The following is a 23,714-nucleotide window of genomic DNA, read 5'->3' as shown; positions in this document are numbered from 1 at the left end:
GTAGATTCCAACTATGTTTCTTCTTACCTTTTTTATTTTGTGGTCTATTTCATTTGATATAACTGTTCCTGCCATCTTTCTTGGCCCATTGCTTGTAGGATTGTTTTCTAACCTTTTTCTTTTAGTCTATGTTTATCTTTTGTAGTTAAATGTACTTCCTGGAGATAGCTGAAAGTTAGATTTTATTTTTTTGATCCAGCCTGCTACTCTGTCTCTCTTTTATTGAGGAGTTTAGTCCATTTACATTGAGGGGTAATATTGATACATTGGCCTCTGTATTTGTCATTTTGTTTGTCTTTTTGTGATTTTATCCCTTATCTTATTCCGTTCTTCTTATTCATTCCTCTGTTGGTTTTGTCTTTAGGACTTCTTGTAGTATTTTTTTGGAATGGGGTTTATTAGTAATGTATTTCTGGATTCTGTTAGTCTGAGTAGACCCTTAATTTTCCTTCATAGAGAAAGGAGAGCTTTGAGGGGTAAAGTATTCTTGGATGGTATTTGTTGCCCTGGAGTTTGTTGAGTATGTCACTCTATTCTCTTCTTGCTTGTAGTTTTTCTTTGGAAAAGTTTGATGCCAGTTTGATTGGTTTTCCTTCATAGGTTATCTGTTTCTTCCCCCTTGGCAGCTTCATTAATTTTTCCTTTTCTTGGACTCTTGGGAACTTCAGTATTATGTGTCTTGATATATTTTTCCTTTCATTGTGGTAATTTGGTGTTCTTTAGCTTCCTGGATGTCTATTTTCATCTCCTTTTCATGCTGGGAAATTCTCTTTGATTATCTCCTTGAATAGTTTCTCAGTTCCTGGTCTCTTTCCTCACCTTCTGATATTTCTATAACTCTTATATATTTCCTTATTTATTTACATATACAAAGAACTCCAACAACTCAACAACAACAAAAAATAATAATCCAATTAAAAATGGATGAAGAACTTTATCCATTAAAGAATGGGCATTTTTAAAAATTTATTTATTTATAGAAGCACTGGGTACAGTCAGGAGCACAGGAGGGTGAGAGGATTCACCAGAGCCAGAGCGGGGAACAGAACAGGCAGACCGACGGGGTACACTGCTGAGGGGAGCAGTGGGCGGCAGAAGAGGTCTGCGTGCCATGTGGGACCCTTGCCTGGAAGCCGGGGATCGAACCAGCACTGCAGAGGTTGTGGGCAGCTTCGCAACCCAGCGCTCAACTGCTGCGCCACCGGGGAGGTACCATAAAGAATGGGCATTCTTTTAAAGATGACATACAAATGACCAACAAGATACTCAATATCACTAATCATTAGAGACATGCAAGTCAAAATCACAATGAGAATAACCTCACACCCATTAAAACTGCTACTATCAAAAAAAAAAGTAAGTGGTAGTGAGGATGTAGAGAAAGTACAACGCTTGTGCTGTACAATAGTAAAACTGCTATGAAAAACAGAATGGAGGTTTCTAAAAATATTAAAAATAGTATTATCATACATACAACAATCCCACTTCTAGGTATATATCCTATAAAAGAAAAGAGAGATCGGCTCACCTAAGTTCACAGCAACACTATTCATAATAGCCAGGAGATAGAAACAATCTAATTGTCCATGGAACAAAATGTAGTAGATACATACAATGGAATATTATTCAGTCTTAATAAAGAAAGACATCTTGTCACATGCCTCAACATGGATGAACCTTGAGGACTAAAGATTAAGAAGCTATTTTAAAAAAAGACACACATTATGTGATCTAAAGAACAGAATATAGAAAGATGGTTGTGAGGGGATAGAGGGTAAAAGGAGTGGGAAGGCTTTTGTTTAAAGGTTATAGTTTCAGTTTAGGAAGATAAAAAGATTTTGGAGTTCCGTGTCACAACAATGAGAATATATTTAACACTACTTAACTATATATTAAAATATATTTTGAATGTAAATTTTATTGTGCTTTTTACCACCAATTAAAAAAATTCACTTACTGGAGGTCGTCTACCATGACTAGTCCTCACAGCTTGCTGAAAAGCTGTGTCATTCTCCAATTCCTAAAATGAAAAGGCAAATTAAACCTTCAACAAATGAAATGAGAATTTTTTTTAATGTTTAACCTCTTCTGTTTAGCGCTCATGACATCCTGTAATTAATCTTACCCCATCTCATGACATCCAGGTAGAGGCCCAAAGACTTGGTCCTCAAACCTCCCCCTTCACACTATCCAAAATATCAAGTCTCCTTTCTCCCCTAGGAGGAGAAATTCAGATAATGTTAGTTCTTTTCAAGGACATTTTATTGGTCACCGTTTAAATGGCTGATACCACACCACCTGGCTAGAGATCAAGTACACAAAGATTTGGTCTTTCATCTGTCTCTTTCTTCCAAGCAGCTAGAGTAATAAGAACAGAAAATCACATCTCTTTCTCTTCCTTCCTCTCTCTTTGTCCTCTCTCCCATTCTTCCTCCCCTCTTTTATATGCGGGGACCATGGCTAGTAGCCCTACCTGAGAAAGCCTCAGAACAGAAAAATCCATATTCTCTTCAAGCAAAGGGGCACACACCTTCTCATGTTCCACTTTCATCTGTCCAAGAAAAGTGAGTTTTCACCTCACTAGAGAGCTAAAGTCTATGAGTCAGACTGGAGATAAAGTAGGCAAACAAAGTGCTCCATGCAGTCCAACTTGTGTTGCCACTTAGTACAAATGCTTCAACTGAAATAAAATAGTATGTTTCCCTAATTCCTGTATAGACTTATAGTCTCCCTTGGAAACTCTGAGGAAAGTAACATTAATAAAGGGCAGGATGCAAGTATTCCTGGATTTCATGTACCAAGTGTCATTTTTAGACTCCCTCAAAAGCACCCAGTCTTACCAATCACCAATCATCTAATCAGCATTTTCACCAACACAAACTCTGCCTCTAACCCTTCATAATCATCTCATGAACAAGTCTCACATTTAACTCCGATTTACTTCATTCTACATCCCACAAAAATATATATACTGATTATTAAAAAATAAATACAAGCAGTACCTTTAAAAAGTCATTATCAATTAAATTTTTAAAAAAATTCTGCAACGAAGTGTTTACATAAGAAGAATGTTAATACAATAAACTTTAAACATGATTTTATTATGTGTAAGCATTCTCCTTTAATTTTACTTTTAATAATCTTTATAACCTTCCATATCAACTGATAAAATCTTAGAAGTACACAATTCTAATGTACTCAGAGAGACAAGGTAACTTTTATATGAAACATAAAGACAAAGGCAACCTCCAACATAATTAATTATTACTTTGGCAGACCTCTCAGGAAAAAGTTTTCTAATATTCCTAAACTATTAGTAAATTTTGACTAATAGTTTCATTAAGTTCATTAAGTTGTAATTAAATGACAACTAAAAGGAACTGTCAACAAATTACAAATACTAATTAAAGTAACATTTGTAATTTTTTCTTTGTTCATGATTTAATAATTTACATAATCCATGAACATCTTAAGCAACTATTTCAAGTAATTCAATTATATATTAAACTTACTGTTAGTTATTCCAATTACAACAAAAGACAACCATGGGCAGACCAAATATTTTTAATATACTACATAATTTATTTTCATTCCTGATATTTTGAAATTTTGTATCAAATTAAATAATGAGGAGTTATAAGGTTTCTCTGGTAATTTAAAAATAACCATATTAATGATCTATCAATTCCACTTCTAGGGCTCTAAGGAAATGTTTCATCAAAGAGAAAGACATACAAGGAATTCAAATAGGAAAAGAAAAAGTAAAACTATCACTATTTGCAGACAATATGATAATACACATAGAGAAACCTGAAAACTCCACAGAAAAACTACTTGAAATAATATCAACCAGTTTAGTAAAGTAGCAGGATACAAAATCAACACACAAAAATCAGTAACCTTCCTATACACAACAATCAATCTGAAGAAGAAATCAAGAAAACCATCTCTTTTATGATTGAAACAAAAAAAAAATCAAATACTTGGGAATAAACCTAACGAAAGAGGTGAAGGACCTATACAAAGAAAATTATAAAACACTGTTTAAAGAAATAGAAGAAGACACAAAGAAATGGAAAGACATCCCCTGCTCATGGATTGGAAGAATTAACATTATCAAAATGGCCATTCTAGGGGCTTCCCCAGTGGCGCAGAGGGTTAAGCGCAGCGTAGTGAAGCTGTCCGCAGCCTCCGCAGCACTGGTTCAATTCCCAACTGGCCAAGGAGAATCCTACATGGCGAAGCACACCACCCCTGTCTCGCCTGCTGCTCCCCTCAGCAGTGCCTTCGGTCCGTCTGCCTGCTGTGTGCCCCGCTCTGTCTCTGGTGAATCCTCTCACCCTCCTGCGACTCTGGCCCCCCAGCTCTTGTATAAATAAAAATAAATCTTTAAAAATATATAAAATAAAAAGCCCATCCTACCAAAAGCAATATACAGATTCAATGCTATTCCAATAAAAATCTCACTGACATTCTTCAAAGAAATAGAACAAATGCTAATGAAATTCATATGTAACCACAAAAAAAACACGAATAGTTAAAGCCCTACTGATGAAAACAAAGGTGAAAGGAGATATCACACTTCCAAACTTCAAGCTATACTACAAAGCTATAATAATTAAAACAGTCTGGTACTGGAACAAAACAGACACATGGTCCAATGGAACCAAATAGAGAGGCCAGAAATAAAGCACATTTATATGGACAAGTGATCTTTGACAAAGGAGCAAAGAATATGCCATGGAACATGGACAGTTTGTTGAATAAATGGTGCTGGGAAAACTGGACCACCACATGCAAAAATATGAAACTAGACCACTACCTCTCACTGTGCACAAAAATCAACTCAAACTGGATGAAAGAACTGGACATTAGCCCTGAAACCATAAAATATATAGAAGAAAATACAGGTAAAACACTACAAAGCATCTCAGTAACATCTTTAAAGACTCATCACTCAAAGCAAAGAAAGTCAAGGAAAAGATAAACACCTGGGATTACATCAAACTGAAAAGCTTCTGTACAGCAAAAAAGACATTAACCAAAACAAAGAGACACCCCACTGAATGGGGAAAAGTCTTTGCACTCCATGCATCTGATAAGGGACTGATCACAAAGATATACAAAGAACTCACACAACTCAACAAAAACAAAGTAAACAATCCAGTCAAGAAATGGGCAGAAGAACTTAAAAGACATTTCTCCAAAGAGGAAAGGCAAATGGCCAACAGGCATATGAAACAATGTTCAACATCTCTTACCATCAGGGAAATGCAAATCAAAACCACACTGAGACACCACCTTACACCAGTAAGAATGGCACATATCAAAAAAACAAGCAACAACAAACGTTGGTGAGCATGTGGTGAAAAAGGAACTCTCCTTACATTGCTGGTGGGAGTGAAAACTGGTCCAACCACTATGGAAAGCTGTCTGGAGGTTCCTCAGTCTACTAAAACCAGAGCTACCATATGACACGACAATTCCACTCCTAGGGATCTTCCCAAAGGACACAAAAACATTGATCCAAAAGAACACCTGTAACCCTATGTTTATTGCAGCACTAGTTACAATAGGAAAAAACTGGAAACAACCCAAATGCCCTAAATAGATGACTGGATCAGGAAGATATGGTATATATACACAATGGAATATTATTCAGCAATCAAAAAAGATATACTCCTGCCATTCGCAGCAATGTGGATAGAGCTAGAAGTAATTATGCTCAGTGAAATAAGCCAGAAGGAAAAAGAAAAATATTGGACGGTTTTACTTATAACAGGAATATAGGGGAGCCCAGTAAGATATCAGTGTAAAAAAATAACAACAGTACAAAACACAACAAAGCAAAAACAGACAATTATAAATCAGAGACATCCGACAGGGGAGGAGGAGGGAGAGCCATCAGATGGAGGGAGGGAGGAGCACAGGGGGCTGAGGTGATGGTGCATGGGTGCATTGGTGAAGGAAACTCTATGGGGACTACACCTGAGGGGGTGGGGGGAAGCAAATATTGTTTAAAAACGAACAATGACGTAAAAAATAAAAAAAATTAATTAAATTAAAAAAAAGAGAAATGTTTCGTCAAAATACAGAAAATTACTTTTACATTTAATTGCTCATTGCACTGTTGCTATTTACAGCAGCAGAATGTTACAGCAGCAGAATACTGGAAATAACTATCCTGAGATGAGAAATGGTTTTAATCAACTGTATATATTCAGTATTAAACAGCCATTAAAATTATTTACAGAAATTTTTATTTTGCTAATAATGTCACTGAATGTAAAAAGCAAAAATAAAAGTAAATGCTAGTTCAATTCCAAACACAATAAAAGAAAACTGTATATGTATGCAAGGAAGAGAGAGAGCAACAAAATATTAACACTTGTTATTTCTGAGTGATGGGATTATGATTTGGTTTTTGCTTTTTCAATAATGAGCATGTACCACTTTTATAACCAGAAAGAGGGAGATTTCAATGGTTTTCATAATTTATACCAACTCAGGAAAATTCTCGTTTTAATCTAGTTTTTTAATCTAGTTTTTTTTTATATCTCTGTGTGAGTGTGTGATTGTATACAAGTAAGAAAACACCTACATATATAGATATTAAAGTAAGAGAATACACAAAACATCAGATGATATATCTAATATAGGTGATTTTGGGTGACAGGATTTATCATATTTTGTTTTACTCCCCAATCTTCTGTCTTCAGATTTTTCTAAACTGATCAGTATCTCCTAGATTTTTATTTCACATCTATTTTCTTTCTTCCCTTCTTTTCTTTCTATGTCTCAAAATCATACACCATCATTTCACACCAAAGGAAAAAACAATAAAAATGCCTAAAAGCTATATGAAAAACTAGAGTGAATGAGACTTCCTCAAGTCCTATAATGTTAACATTTGATTCTTATATACTAGCAAGTAAATTAACAACCACATCCTCTGTCCTTACTTTTTTACACCTAGTTGAAGATAGCTTCATCTTTGGACAAGTTGGAGACTATACCTCTCACACTGATGCAAACAGATTTATAACATTCAAATATTGTCCTAGTAATGATTCCATTTTAAAAATTATATACCACTAAATAATGAGCAGATCTAGATTTGCTGACATAAGTGGATATATTAAAAAAGAAAAAGCAGGTTACAAAACAGTATGATGCCACTTTATCCAAAAGGATATAGACATTTGCATAGGACACATTTATTAAAATAAGCCCTATAAGTTAAAGACTATCATTGGGTGATAGTCTTTATAATTATTTATATTTCCTAATTTTCTATAAAATACTTGCACAATTTAAAGAAAAATAACTCTATATGACATTTCAAATTTAGAGCATTAAAAAAATAAGTGATCTAATTAAGTTTTTCAGTTTACACCTTCAGACAGCCAGTGCTGAAGAATACAAATGTATAATTTTTCCATATTCATTTCTATAACCTTTCTCATGATCTTTCCTTCTGTTACAATTGGACGTTACTGAAGTTCAGCAATTGTAATTTTTTAGGTTTTTAAAATCTGATCACTTAAAGCACAATAAAGCAGAAGCCTCAAATCCAAAGTTTTCATGAACCAGGTGACTGACAAAGGTCATTGGAAAGTCAATGATTTTTTTCTTACCTCAGTATCATAGGTTGGATTGTAATCATTATAACCAGAATAAAGATCATCTTCATCTGTCTCTGGGGCCAGGTGTACATTTTGCATCATTTGTACCTATGAAAATCCAATACTGTAAATATCTTCTGGGTATAAGAAATGATTCTTAATTATAATAAAATATAACAAACAACTTTTCTGGGAAAATTTATCTCTACATCTTTTTATCACTTAAAATTTTTTTTCACACAAAGTCTCAAAACTAAGTGTCATTCATTCATTCATTGCCCTCTTTTTCACATTTATTCCGTACCTACTAGATTAAGAGGACAGGACAGACACTAGAAGGGGTACAGTTAAATATCCTGATTTTCAAGGAGTTTAGATGAGACAAAGCATTATACCAGAAGAAAGATATGTTTCAGTTAATTATAAAGCAAAGCAGGAACCAATATACACCTTCATGGCTAAATTAAAAAAAAAAACAAAAAAAAAACCAACACCACAAAATGCCAGTTAGGATATGGAGGAACCAGAATACACATACATGGTTGGTAAGAGTGTAAAATCATACCATTTTGCTAGTCTGGCAATTTCCTAAAATCAATATGCACTAGCTTATGACACAATTCCATTCAAAAGTATTTTCCCAAGAGAAATGAAAATCATGTCTACAAAATGATATGTACAAGAATGTTCATATGACCTTTATTCATAACAGCTAAAAATTAGAAACGGACCAGGAACCCATCAACAGAATGAATGAGCAAAATGTGGCCTATTTATACAATGAAGTACTATTCACCATTAAAAAACATATAACGAATGGATGACATATAAAATAATATGACGAATCTTAATTATGTCGAACGAAAGAAGCTTTACGCAAGACATAATGCATTGCTTCATTAATTTTAAGTTCTAAACCTAACAAAAGTGGTAGAAAACAATTTTTTTTTTTTTAATACAAGAGCCACGGTACAGGCCAAATGTGTGGGAGGGTGAGAGGATTCACCAGAGACAGAACGGGGAACAGAACAGGCAGACTGACGAAATACACTGCTGAGGGGAGCAGCAGGCCAGACAGGAGAGGTCTGCTCTCCATGTGGGTTGCTCCGTGCCCAGCTGGGATCAAACCAGCACTGCAGAGGCTGTGGACATTCTCACAGCACTGCGCTCAACCACCTGCGCCACCAGGGAGGCCTGGTAGAAAACAATTTTTAAGCAGTGGTTGCTTCATAGGGTGGAGGTTAGGGACTGAATAGAAAAGAACATGACAGCATTTTCTGGGGTGATGTTCCCTATATTGATGGGTTTAGATTACACTGGTGTATGTATTTGTTAAAACCCAGTTAATAAGCACTTGAGGTTTCTGGTTTTTCACTGTAAATTTTTTCTCAAAAGAAAAAATTGTAAACAAATACTGAACAACAATATGAATATTTAAGTACTAAAGGGAGAGCTAGCTTAATATATGTACTTTAGTTTGAAATACAGAAAAGATGAATTGGTAGATGGACAAAGGAATGGATAAGTGGACAGATAAACTGCAACTATAGAAAAAGTTAAAGGTAGAATCTATGTAACAGCTATGATATTCATTACACTTTTAACTACTGTACATCTGAAAATTTTCATAATAAAATATTGAGGAAAAAATACAAGACAATAAAGTAGATGTTAAAGCAAAGTAAAATAGAAACATGAGAGAAATGTAATTATTGCATACATAAACTTCGATATAATTGTTAGCTAATCCTTCAAATTGAGCTGGGGTGGGGGAAGACTAGTTATCCATGAAATGTAGTATCAGTCTAACTTAAAATACGTATTTTTTGAATGTTTTTATAATTTTAAGTGTGCAAGTAAATTCCTACAAAAATTTCAGCTTTACCTTATTGCCCAACATATGTCCTCATCATCTTTTAACACTTACATAGTTAGTAAATCCTTGAGATATAACTCACATCATAAATTTTAAGCTTTTAAGATACAATCCAGTGGTTTTTAGGTTTTATTCACAATATAATGCAATCATCACTACAATATAATTCCAGAACATTTTCATCACTCCATAAAGAAGCCTGGGCCCTTCAGTGATTACTGTCCATTCCTCTACAGAATTAATATACTTTCTGTTTCTACAGATTTGCCAATTCTGCACATGTCATATAAATGTAATGATCAAATATGTGGTTTTGGTCTCTTTTCTTTAACATGTTTACAAGGTTCATCTATATTGTAGCACGTATCGGTATTTCATTCTTTTTCACAGGTGAATAATATTCCACTGCATTGGATATATAGGACTTTACTGTACTCACTGGTTAACGAATTATTTCCACTTTTGGCTACTGTGGATAATACAGCTATGAACAATGGTGTACAGGTCTTAGTATGGACATATATTTCCAATTTTATTGAGTATCTACCCAGATAGGTCATGTAGCAACTCTATGTCTAACTTTCAAAAATGGCCATAACATTTGACATGCCACCAGCAAGGTATGAAGAATCCAATTGCTCCATGTCTTGGTCTACTGCCCTTTTTGATTAAAGCCATTCTAGAGGGTAAAAAATGGCATTTGATTGTGGTTTTGATTTGTATTTCCCTGATGACTAATGATGTTGAGCATCTTTTCATATACTTATTGACCATCTCTGTGGAAAAATATTTCTTTGGATGCTTTGCTTATTTTTTAAAAAAAATTGGGTTATTTGTCCTTTGAGACATAAGACTTATTCTGAATACTAGGCCTTATCAGATAAACAATTTGCAAATATTTTCTCTCATTCTATGCATTGTCTTTTCACTTTCTTGGTGGTGTTCTTTGAGACTAAGTTTTTAATTTTAATGATGTACAATTTACCCATTTTTATCTTTAGTGGGTTGCGCTTTTGGTGTCACATATAAGCAAACAATGCTTATTAACACAAAGTCTAGAATTACACCTGTTGGGCCTCCCTAGTGGCACAATAGGTTAAGACGCAACCTATGAAGCTATCTGCAGTCACTGCGCACGATTTCTGTCCCCGGCCAGGGAGCTACATGGTGCAGCAAACCTCTCCTGACTCGCCCACTGCTCCTCTCAGCAGTGTATTTCAGTCAGCCCGCCTGCTCTGGTCTCCACTCTGTCTCTGGTGAATCCTCTCACCCCCAACACCTCTGGCCTGTGCCCCAGCTCTTATATGCATAAATAAATAAATCTTAAAATAGAAAAGAATTACACTTGCTTTTCTTCCAAGAGTTTCATGGTTTTATTTCTCATATTTAAGTCCTTTGAATTAATTTCTCATTCCTTTTGGAAATGAAAATTAACTACTATAATAGCAAATATCAGTCGGATTGAAAGGTTTACTCCAAAAAGTATTAAACATCATTAATAGAAGACATACTAAATATTTTAACTGAAAAGCTTTAGTTGAGATAATGCTAAACCAGTGGTTCTCAAATTTTAGGTAAGTAGCCTAAAGATTTCTTAAAATACAGATTGCTTTTTCCCCACCAGTAGTTTCTGATTCAATAAGTCTTGGGTTGGGGTCATCTCCAGCCCTTCTATCTCCTTTGAAGGTGTATTTCTAACAATTTCTCCAATGCTGCTGATAACTGTTGGTCCAGGAATAACACTTTGAACACTGAAGTACTGTGCCTAACAAGAATTTCAAATTCTATGTAAATCAGTTTAGCTTACACAAGTGACATGAAAACAAGCAACTTTTAGAACAAGAGATCCTTCCTGCTGGCTTGCAACCAGACTGTAAAGAAAATTATATACAAAAGAGACTTCAGCTAAACAGAGATGAACGTGAATACATAATTATAAAGATGTAGAAAACCAGGCCTGGAAAAGCATAGTATCCATGGCTCACAGCTGTGGGTGACAGAATAATACAAATCAGATTTTCTGAATTCTTCAAGCTACTTCAAAAGAAATTTATACACGCAACAAGCTTCTCATGTAGAAATAATTCGGGGGGGGGGGTAACTCAACTCAATATAAACTAAGTGCAAGAAAACTTTTATAAAAGTAGTTTTATGATACTCTTCTATTGATGTTGGATAACTTACAATCGAGATGCCTATTGAAATTCCTCAAAAAGATCATTACCAGAACATTCACCATGCAAAAGAAAAACTTGGATCTTTAGTTCTAGAAAGAAACTTGAAATAACAGCACTTCAAGTCTTCGGCACTGTTTTCTTCTTTGTGAGGGTAAAGCATGTACTTTATGCAGTCTGTTCTTTTCACTGATGAAACCTCTTACTAGAAAATTTCAAAGGCTTTATAGACCACTAAAATTAAAGATATTCTCATATCTATGGAATCTGTGAAACCTATCTGAAAGAGCTGGTGAAAAGGTCCGATTTGCTTTCGGATTGCCGGGTGAGGTTCTGAGTCTGGTTTGGGACGCCAGCCCAGAGGAATCACGCTGCCTATCCCCGTCGCAGGGAGCAACACCATCTCCTTAACTATGGAAACCAACTCCCGAGAACTGCCGCCCGTTTCAGACTCGACAGACGTGGCACCCGGGGGATACACCCAGTCGGGGTAGAAGGCGGTCCCAGCGAACGGCCAAGTCTCTTCGCGGCCCCTCCACACACGACCCCACACAACCGCGCGGGCTGGCGGGCGTGCCCAGGGGAGCCGGGCTGGGCTAGCGCTGGGGCGCGCGGGGCCGGCCTCGGGTCTGCCGCGGGCCCCCAGCCGTGCGCCCCCCGCCCGCGCCGCCCCGGGGTGCTCTCTGTCCGGACCCTTCTCCTACCTAGTGGTGAGGGGGCAGGCGCCCGAGAGTCAAGCCCGGGGCCGACGCGGCTCGGCGAGTCGGCTCAGAGCCCGCGTAGCCAGGGCGGGCGGTTGCCAAGCGCGGACGCCAAGGAAGCCGTTCCCACAGTCCTTCGCGCGGGCCGGGCGGGGCGGGCTTCCGGGCGCCGGGAGCGGGAAGCGCGGAGAGGGTTTCGCGTAAGGGGGCTGAGGACCCGGCCGGGGAAGGGGCGAGAGGGGTGCCGCGAGTGGGGAGCCGAGCGGCTTGGGGCGGAGGCGGAGCCAGCCCCGGATGGGGCGCGAATGGAGGGGAACGGGAGGCGGGGGCGCCACTCTGTGTGTGGAGGGGGTGGGGAGGGCCCTATGTGGAGTGGGAAGGAAAGACATCCAAGACCTTATAAATCCTGAGGCAATCAACCGGAAAGGAGGTTGCCAAAAACACACTAATTCGCCATAAACTGTCTCCTGTAACTACTGCCCTGATCTTGGGGACCTGCCCGTTTTCCGTGTAATCACGGACGCACTTTGGTCACCCTGTAAAATTACTCTCCAACCAGCTGCTAGTCTGCAAAGCCTCATCTTTCCTTCCAGTCTGCTCTTCCAGTCCTCACAGCATCCACAGGTCTTTATGTAAACAGAGTTCTTCAGTATTCTTGTCTGTGAATCCCTTGAACTGAAACTCCCAACCAGAGTCATAGTAAAGCTTGATTAATGCGCTATGAATGAGGAATGAAATTCATAATTGTTTAGCTTTATTAAAGTTTGTTTTAAATTTTAAAGATAAATGGGGGAGGGGCCGAGACACCAGAATTAACGAGTTTTGAACATTAAGTACATGCTGGGAGACAGTTTTTCATGAGTCTCTTGCTTTTGTTCTCAACTATCACAGAGGTTAGTATGTTAACTGGAATAGTCCACAGTACTGTTAAACAAACAGGACAACAGATCAAAAATAGATAGCTGCACATCACCAAACTCAGACTTATAGTTTTGGTTTTCCCAGAAACGGAATCATAAATGTCAGAAACCACCTAGTCAACACTAGTGGGGTGACTGGAAGACTCCTGCTATCCCCTAAAGGAAGGTAACCTGGCCACAACCAATGACCTGCCTTTTCTCCAGTACAATGTCCTGTTTCTCCTCCCTACTGCTTATAAGTATTTTTGTTTTGTACAGCTCCTCAGAGTTCCTTTCTGTCTGCTCGATAGAATGCTGCCCAATTCGTGAATCCATGAATAAAGTCAGTAAGATTTTTAAATTTTTCTCAGCTGAATTTTATTTTTTAACAAATACCAGGCTGCAGATTGTTTTTTTTGTTTTGCCAAATACCAGGCTGCAGATTGCCATGATAATTTTTTTAGATGTGACTAGCAGTTGAAACAGTAGACTTGAGTAAAGTAGATTACCCTCCAGAAAGTGGAAAGGCTTCATCCAATCAGTTGAAGGACTTAAGACAAAAGATTGACATTGCCCCAGGAGGAGAAAATTCTGCCTCCAGATTCTAGCTGCAGTACCAACTTTTCCCTGCGTCTCCAACCTGCTACACAGAATTTGGACTTGCCAATCCCCATCGATGGCATGAGTCAATTCCTTAAAATAAATGTAAATGGAAGGAAGGAAGGAGGAGGAGAGGGAGGGAAGGAGGGAAGGATCCACCTTTTTGGTTCTGTTAATATGGAGACTACTGACTAATACAACTATTTTTCAAGAAGGTATAGAGGACAACTTTGGAAAATTGAAATAGTTGTTCCCTCCCTGCAAAAGGCAGGTTTGTTGCTGTTGGAATATTAAAGATAATGTTTTCCTCCTGGACAAAAGGTGGGCACTGGTTTGCAGTGCATTTTAAAAGATTGACGTTTTCTAAATTTAGGGTTCCTCCTCTGTGATACAAACCTGATGCATGTGCAGCATCTACCAGGTGGGAAGGGGAACTGAAGGGAATATTGCACTTACGCTGCTTGCTGTGAATAATGAAGCCGTTTTTCTTTGGCCCAGAGGCTTTCTGACAGCATTACAAAATGGTGTTAGCTTGTTAGTTTGGAAATAAGATAAAACCTTACCCAACTCTTGATAGTGCCTAGAAAAATACCTGAATATAGTTGACTGTCAATAATTATTTACTAAATAAATTGTCGGGGCTTACAATTAATTACATATAAAAATGGAGGTGAAAGGGAAGAAAACATCAAACATGAATCTCAAGTTGGGCATAAGCAATAAGAAAAGGTAGTGCCATTTATTTATTTATTTGTTTATTTATTTATTTTAAAGATTTATTTATTTATACAAGAACCAGGGTACAGGTTAGATGCACGGGAGGGCGAGAGGATTCACCAGAGACAGAGTGGGGAGCAGAACAGGCAGACTGACAAAGGACACTGCTGAGAGGAGCAGCAGGCGAGACAGGAGAGGTCTGCCGCACCATGTGGGATTCTCGCCAGTCGCCGGCATCAAATCTGCGCTGCAGAGGCTGTGACAGCTTCACAGTGCGCGTCTCAACCACCTACGCCACCAGGGAGGCCCAGTGCCATTTATTAATATGGAGAACGCTGGAAGAAAAGGAGGTTAGAGAGAGAAAATATGTTTCCAATATGTCGTTTCAGATGCCCGTAAAATACGCAAGTAGAATTGTTGAGTAGGCAAATAGCATGTAAAGATGTAAAGCTCAGAAAAATATTCCATTTGTAGATATATATTTGGGATTCCCCAGCTCCTAAAGTCTGTGGAGTTGGAGCCTGGTAGTGCATGAAACTGCTACAGGATGTAGAGGAACAAGAAAAAATAGTTGAGGACTGAACCTTTGAAAATCAATGAGTTTGGGGAAGGTTTGAAGTAGGGTCTAGCTGCTAACTGGAATAATCTGCACCGTAGGTTGTAAAACCAGGACATTTTGTCACCCTTCTTAAGCTGCTGCTTTGACATCAACCATCTTGATACCTGTCATCTTGCTATTGGACACATTATTTCACAGCTGTATTCTCTTGCTTCAGCACTTTCTCCCTTATTACACCACACTGAGGTCCACCATAGGCATGGTAAACTATTTTTAACCATTCTACCCTTCTCACTTCCCCTCCCAAGTCTCTAAGTCAAATGCCATGTTTTGGGTTCTAGGAAACTCAGAGAGAGGGTATCTGCTTAGCTTGTTCGGATGTAGGTAACCAAAAGTGACAAATATCTGTAACACCTCTCGTCCTCAGGCCCTCCTCACTTGTACACTGCCCCAGCCATACCTCCTTGCAATAACTGGAAGTTTCATGACCTCGCTCACCTCTGAGGCTTCACACATGCTATTCTCTTTTCTTTTTTTTCCATTATTTTTATATTCCCCATACAATTGCACCGCCTTTATTTTGACCCCAGCCCTTCCTTTCCCCGCCACCCCCGATAGTGTGTCTCTGGTTTATAGTTGCTTGTTGATTTTGATTTTTTCTTTCTTATAGTTATTCTTTTTCCTGGTCCCTTATTTAGGTTTTCTAGATTCCTGCTATGAGTGAGACCATCTGGTATTTTTCTTTTTCTTTCTGACTTATTTCGCCGAGCATGATCCCTTCCAGCTCCATCCATGTTGCTGCCAATTGCATGTGTTTATATTTTTTGATTGCTGAGTAATATTCCATTGTGTATTCCAATATTCCAAAGATGTCTTTGAGGTGCATGTCATGTAGTGTTTTGCCATATTTCCTTCTATATATTTTATGGTTTCAGGTCCTATGTCTAGTTCTTTAATCCATTTTGAGTTGGTTGTTGTGCATGGTGTGAGGTAATAGTCAAGCTTTATTCTTTTGATGTAGCGACCCAGTTTTCCCAGCACCATTTATTGAACAAACTTTCTTTGCTCCAGTGCATATTCTTTGCTCATTTGTCAAAGATTAGTTGACCATAAATCTATGGGTTTATTTCTGGGTTTTCTATTCCATTCCATTGGTCCGTGTGTCTGTTCTTGTTCCAATACCATGCAGTTTTGATGATTATGGCTTTGTAGTATAGTTTGAAATCTGGGCGAGTGATGCCTCCATTCCCTTCTTTTTTTTCCAAGAGGGTTTTGGCTATTCGGGGTTTTTGGTGGCTCCATATGAATTTCATCAATATATTTCTATTTCTTTGAAGAATGACATTGAAATTTTTATTGGATTAGCATTGAATCTGTATATTGCTTTTGGTAGGATGGCCATTTTGATAATGTTAATTCTTCCAATCCATGAGCAGGGGATGTCTTTCCATTTCTTTGTACCTACTTTTATTTCTTTTAACAGTGTTTTATAGTTTTCTTTGTATAGGTCCTTTACTTCTTTTGTTAGGTTTATTCCCAAGTATTTGATTTTTTTTTTGTTTTGATAATAAAAGGAATGGTTTTCTTGATTTCTTCTTCTTCAGATGTATTGTTTGTGTATAGGAAGGCTACTGATTTTTGGGTGTTGATTTTGTATCCTGCCACTTTACTAAACTGATTGATTAGTTGAATTAGTTTTTCTGTGGAGTTTTTTGGGTTCTCTATGTATATTATCATATTGTCCACAAATATTGATAGTTTGACTTCTTTCTTGCCTATTTGGATTCCTTGTATGTCTTTCTCTTGTCTTATTGCTCTGGCTAGGACTTCCAGTATTATGTTGAAAAGCAGTGGTGACAGTGGACATCCTTGTCTTGTTACAGATCTTAATGGGAATGCTTTCAGCTTTTCAACATTGAGAATGATATTGGCTGTGGGCTTGTCACATATGGCCTTTATGATGTTGAGGTATGTTCCTTGTATCCCGACTATTTCAAGGGCCTTTATCATAAATGGGTGTTGTACATTGTCGAATGCTTTCTCAGCATCTATAGATATTATCACATGGTTTTTATATTTCTTTTTGTTGATGTGTTGGATTACATCAATTGATTTTCATATGTTGAACCATCTTTGTGTCCCTGGAATAAATCCTACTTGATCGTGGTGAATTATCTTATGGATGCATTGTTGGATTCTGTTGGCAAGGATTTTGTTGAGGATTTTTGCATCAGTGTTCATTAGGGAGATTGGCCTGTAATTTTGTTTTTTTGTGCTGTCTTTGTTTGGTTTTGGTATTAGTGTAATGTTGGCTTCGTAGAACGTATTTGGTAGTATTCCTTCTTTTTCAATTTTTTCCTAGAGTTTGTATAGAATAGGCACTAATTCACTGCTGAACGTTTGGTAGAATTAATTTGTGAAGCTGCCTGGGCGTGGGCTTTTGTTTAGGAGGAGTGCTTTGATTACTGCTTCAACTTCGCTGCTTGTAATTGATATGTTTATTTGTTCTATTTCTTCTTTGTCCAGCTTTAGATGATTATATTGTTCTAGGAATTTGTCCATCTCTTCTAGGTTGTTGAATTTGTTTGTATATAAGTGTTCATAGTAATCTCCGATTATTCTTTTGATTTCTACTGAGTCTGTTGTGATTTCTCCTCTTTCATTTATAATCCTATTTATAATCCTATGTGTTTTTTCTCCCATTTTTTCTCTGTGAGCCTTGCTAGAGGTTTGTCTATTTTGTTTATTTTTTCAAAGAAATAACTTTTGGTTTCATTGATCTTTTGCAATGTTTTTTAAATTTCCAATTCGTTTATTTCTGCTTGGAATTTCTTATTTCCTTTCTTCTACTGGCTTTAGGATTTTTTTGTTGTTCTTTTTCTAGCTCTTTGAGAGGTGAGATTAGGTTGTTTCTTTGAGTTCTTTCTTGTTTCTTGATATGAGCCTCTATTGCTATATATTTACCTCTTATTACTGCTTTTGCTGCATCCCATACAATCTGGAAAGTGGTGTCCTCATTGTCGTTAAACTCAAAGTATTTTTTAATTTCTTCTTTGATCTCCTCATTAGTCCAGTGGTCTTCCAGTAGTGTGGATTTCAATCTCCATGAAGTGGGAGGGTTCCATGTTTCCTTTTCATGATTTCTAGCTTGGTGCCTTTATGATCGGAGATTATAGTTGGAATTATTTTGATTTTCATGTATCTGTTGATGTTTGTCTTGTGGCCCAGTATGTGATCGATTCTGAAGAATGACCCATGTGCGCTTGAGAAAATGCATACTCATATTTTTTTGGGTGCAGTGTCCTATAGATGTCTGTTAAGTCCATGAGTTCTATGTGTTTATTTAGGGCTCTAATGTCTTTGTTTATTTTTTGTCTCATTGATCTGTCCATTGGTGAGAGTGGGGTGTTGAAGTCTGCCACTATATATGTATTTTCTTTAATGTCTGTTTTCAGAGCTGATAATAATTGTCTAACATATTTTGGTGCCCCTTCATTTGGTGAGTATATGTTGATGAGTGTTATATCTTCCTGATGTATTGTCCCCTTGATCATAATGTAGTGTCCATCTATTTTACATTTTTATTATTTCTTTTCTTAAGATAGTCTTTTCTACAGCCCCCCTAGCCATTCCACCCCTTCTCCTGAAGACCTTCCTTAATTCCTGGTATATTAGTTTGCCAGGGATGCTATAACAAAATATTACAGCCTGTGTGGCTTAAACAGCAAAACTAAACTCATAATTCTGCAGACCAGAGGTTTAAGATCAAGGTTTGAGCAGGTTTTATTTCTCCTGAGGCCTCTGTCTCAGGTTTGCATGGGCATCTTCACATGGCCATCCCTCTGCACCTGGAACCCCTGACATCTCTGTGTGTCTTAATCTTCTCTACTTACAATTACACCACTCAGATTAGATTAAGAAGCCTACCTTAAAGGCATCATTTTAGCTAAATTAATTATTTAAAGGCCCTGTCTCTAACCACAGTCATATAGGAGACAAAATACAATCTTAGTTTGTAACACCTGGTTTACGTTAGGTCCTGTGTACATCTAGAGCATGCTGACCTAGAGCATGTCAGAACACATACCATATTTTTACAGTTACTATTTATTCATAAAAGTTTATCCAACTAGACCACATGTTGCTTCTCAACACTGGATTCCCATCCCAGCATGGCAAAACTTGATTTATCTAGTAAGTAATTTATTGGATTCTGTGAAAACTTGTTACCTATTCTGCCTAGAAAAATACCACAAAATTGTCTGTTAAATACTTAAAGTTATCATGACTTTTTTTTTACCATAAAAGTTAGAAGTGACGGCCTCTCTGGTGGCACAGTGGTTGAGCGCTGGGCTGCGAAGCTGCCCGCAGCCTCTGCAGAGCTGGTTCAATCCCTGGCCACCAGAGAGGGTCCCATATGGTGCGCAGACCTCTCCTGTTTCATCCGCTGCTCCCCTCAGCAGTGTACTTCATCAGTCTGCCTGTTCTGCTCCCTGCTCTGGCTCTGGTGAATTCTCTCACCCTCCCACACTTCTGATTTTACCCAGTGCTTGTATAAATAAATAAATAAATCTTAATAAAAAAAGAAACCCCATGACGAAAGGAAAAATACAGCAAGACACATAATAGTAAAGCTCCAAAGAATCCAAGACAAGGAAAAAATAATGAAGCTGACAAGAGGGAAGAAACAGATAACATTCAAAGGAAAACCAATCAGACTGACATCAGACTTCTCTGAAGAAACACTACGGGCAAGGAGAGAGTGGAGGGACATAGTCAACAGACTCCAAGTAAACAGATGCCAACCAAGAATACTCTATCCTGCAAAACTCTCCTTCCTCTATGAAGAAAGAATAAGGACCTTACCAGACAAACAGAAACTCTGGAATTTCATTACAACTAAACCCCCACTCCAAAAAATACTACAAGGAGTCCTAAAGCCAGAACCTCAAAGGGATGAATAACAAGTGAAAGAAGGTCAAAAAAAAGTTATTAAAAGAATAAATAAATAAAATCAAAGGAAAGACAAACACAATGGCAAATACAGATGCTAACATATCAATATTAACTCTAATGTAAATGGACTAAACTCTTCAATAAAAAGACACAGAGTTGCAGGCTGGATTAAGAAACAAAACCCAACCTTTTGCTGTCTCCAGGAAACACATTTAGCTGCAAAAGATAAAAATAGACTCAAAGGATGGAAAACAATCCTACAAGCAAATGGACCAAAAAAGAAAGCAGGAACACCTATACATATATCAATTAAAACAGATTTCAAACTCAAAAAGGTAAAAAGAGACCCCCAACGGTCACTACATTATGATCAAGGGGACAATACTTCAAGAAGAAATAACACTCATTAACATATATTCACCAAACGAAGGAGCACCAAAATATATCAGACAACTATTATCATCTTTGAAAATAGACATCAGAGAAAACACATACATAGTGGGAGACTTCAACACACTACTGTCAACAATGGATAGATCAATGAGACAAAAAATAAGTAAAGACACTGAAGCTCTAAATAAGGATCTAGAGTGCTTGGGCTTAACAGACATCTATAGAACACTAAACCCAAAAAAATCTGAGTACACATTTTTCTCAAGTGCACACAGATCATTCTCCAGGATCGATCACATACTGAGACCCAAGACAAACATCAACAGATACACCAAGATTGAAATCATATCAACCATCTTTTCTGACTATGAAGGCATCAAACTAGAAATAAACCATAAGAAGAAGGCAAGGAAATCTCCTCCCTCATGGAGATTGAAAACCACACTACTGGAAGACTACTGGACTAATGAGGAGATCAAAGACAAAATTAAAAAATTCTTTGAATTGAATGACAAGGAGGACACCAATTTCCTAAATGTATGGGATGCAGCACAAGCAGTAATAAGAGGAAAATATATAGCAATAGAGGCTCACATCAAGAAACAAGAAAGAACTCAAAGAAACAACCTAATCTCGAAGCTCAAAGATCTCAAAAAAAGAACCACAACAACAAAAAACCCCAAAACCAGTAGAAGAAAAGAAATAATAAAAATCAAAGCAGAAATAAATGAAATTGAAACTAAAAAAAAATCCAAAAGATCAATGAAACCAAGAGCTGATTCTTTGAAAAAATAAATAAAATAGACAAACCCCTAGCCAGGCTCACATAGGAAAAAAGGGAGAAAGCACAAATAAACAGGATCATAAATGAAATAGGAGAAATCACAACGGACACAGCAGAAATCAAAAGAATAATCAGAAACTACTATGAACAGTTATATGGAAAAAAGTTCAACAATCTAGAGGAGATGGACAAACTCCTACAACTCTACAATCACCCAAAGCTAGATAAAGAAAAATAGAACACCTAAACAGACCAATTGCAAGCAGCGAAATTGAAATGGTAATCAAAAACCTCCCCAAAAACAAAATCCCAGGACCTGATGGATTTACAAATGAATTCTACCAAACTTTCAGAAATGAATTAATGCCTATCCTTCACAAATTCTTCCAAAAAATTGAGAAGGAAGGGATAACACCAAACACGTTCTAGGAAGCCAACATTACACTAATACCAAAACCAAACAAGGACAACACAAAAAAAGAAAAGTACAGGCCAATCTCCCTAGTGAACACTGATGCAAAAATCCTCAATAAAATTTTAGCTATCAGAATCCAACAACATATCCATAAGATAATTCACCACAACCAAGTAGGATTCATTCCAGGAACACAAGGATGGTTCAACATACAAAATCAATCAACATTATTCAACACATCAACAAAAAGAAATATAAAAACCATATGATAATATCAATAGATGCCGAGAAAGCTTTTGACAAAGTGCAACACCCATTCATGATAGAAGCCCTTGAAATTCTTGGGATACAAGGAACATACCTCAACACATAAAGGCCATATATGACAAGCCAACAGCTAGTATCATTCTCAATGGCAAAAGCTGACAGCATTGCCATTAAGATCTGGAACAATACAAGGATGTCCACTCTCACCACTGCTTTTCAATATATACTGGAAGGCCTAGCCAGAGCAATAAGACAAGAGAAAGACATACAAGGAATCCAAATAGGAAAAGAAGTCAAACTATCATTATTTGCAGATGAGATGATAATATACATAGAGAACCCCAAAAACTCCACAGAAAAACTAATTCAAGTAATCAATCAGTTCAGTAAAGTGGCAGAATACGAAAACAACATGCAAAAATTGGTAGCCTTCCAATACACAAACAATAAATCTGAAGAATAAGAAATAAAAAAAAACCCCATTCCCTTTATTATCAAAACAAACAAAAAAAAAACAAATACTTGGGAATAAATCTAACAAAAGAGGTAAAGGACCTATACAAAGAAAACTATAAAACACTTAAAAGAAATAGAAGAAGACACAAAGAAATGGAAAGAAAGACATCCCCTGCTCATGGATTGGAAGAATTAACATTATTAAAATGGCCATACTACCAAAAGCAATCTACAGATTCAATGCTATTCCAATAAAAATTTCAATGTCATTCTTCAAAGAAATAGAACAATTATTGATGAAATTCATATGGAATCACCAAAAACCCCGAATAGCCAAAGATCTCCTGAAAAAAAAAAAGAATGGAATGGAGGCATCACACTCCCAGACTTCAAACTATACTACAAAGCCATAATCATCAAAACTGCATGGTATTGGACCAAGAACAGACATACAGACCAATGGAATGGAATAGAAAACCCAGAAATAAACCCACAGATTTATGGTCAACTAATCTTTGACAAAGGCGCAAAGAATATGCATTGGAGCAAAAAAAGTTTGTTCAATAAATGGTGCTGGGAAAACTGGTTCACAACACACAAAAGAATGAAGCTTGACTACTACCTAACACAATGCACAAAAACCAACTCAAAATGGATTAAAGAACTAGACATAAGACCTGAAACCATAAAATACATAGAAGGAAATATAGGCACAATACTGCATGATATGCACAGCAAAGACATCTTTACAGACACATCACCCAAAGCAGTGATAGTGAAGGCAAAGATAAACAGCTGGGACTACGTCAGATTAAAGAGCTTCTGCACAGCAAAAGAGACAATAACAAAAACAAAGACAAACCCCACCGACTGGGAGAACATTTTTGCACACAACACTAATGATAAAGGACTGATCACAAAAATCTGCAAAGAGCTGATGAGACTCAACAACAACAAAGTAAATTATCCAGTCAAAAAATGGGCAGAAGAGCTAAAAAGAAACTTCTCTGAAGAGGAAATGCAAATGGCCAACAGGCATATGAAAAAATGTTCAACATCACTTGTCATCAGGGAAATGCAAATCAAAACTACCATGAGATACCATCTTACACCAGTGAGAATGGCACATATTAAAAAAACTAGCAACAGCAAATGTTGGCGAGGGTGTGGAGAAAAAGGAACTCTTCTACACTGTTGGTGGGAGTGCAAACTGGTCCAACCACTATGGAGAGCTGTGTGGAGATTTCTGGACCTACTAAACATAGAGCTTCCATATGATCCAGCTTGTGTGT

General features: G+C 37.2%; 1 protein-coding gene across 9 annotated transcripts in view; it reads right to left on the bottom strand.

Moving 5' to 3' along the window:
• IFT88 (intraflagellar transport 88) overlaps positions 1 to 7,727 on the bottom strand; it is a gene marked incomplete at both ends in the record, with an annotated part of 138,024 nt that extends 130,297 nt beyond the window's left edge. For 8 of the 9 annotated variants that reach the window (XM_084234455.1, XM_084234458.1, XM_084234454.1 and 5 more), the window contains 2 exons: positions 1,958 to 2,020; positions 7,638 to 7,727. In XM_084234455.1, coding sequence (XP_084090581.1) covers positions 1,958 to 2,020; positions 7,638 to 7,727 — 153 coding nt within the window. The remainder of the gene's footprint in view (positions 1 to 1,957; positions 2,021 to 7,637) is intronic. The other variant, XM_084234460.1, reaches the window with a different exon arrangement.
• Between the last annotated feature and the right edge of the window lie 15,987 nt (positions 7,728 to 23,714).

Source organism: Talpa europaea (assembly GCF_964194135.1).
Source record: "Talpa europaea genome assembly, chromosome: 6".
In the NCBI taxonomy this organism is placed as follows: Eukaryota; Metazoa; Chordata; class Mammalia; order Eulipotyphla; family Talpidae; genus Talpa; species Talpa europaea.
This window is presented reverse-complemented; position numbering and strand designations above follow the sequence as displayed.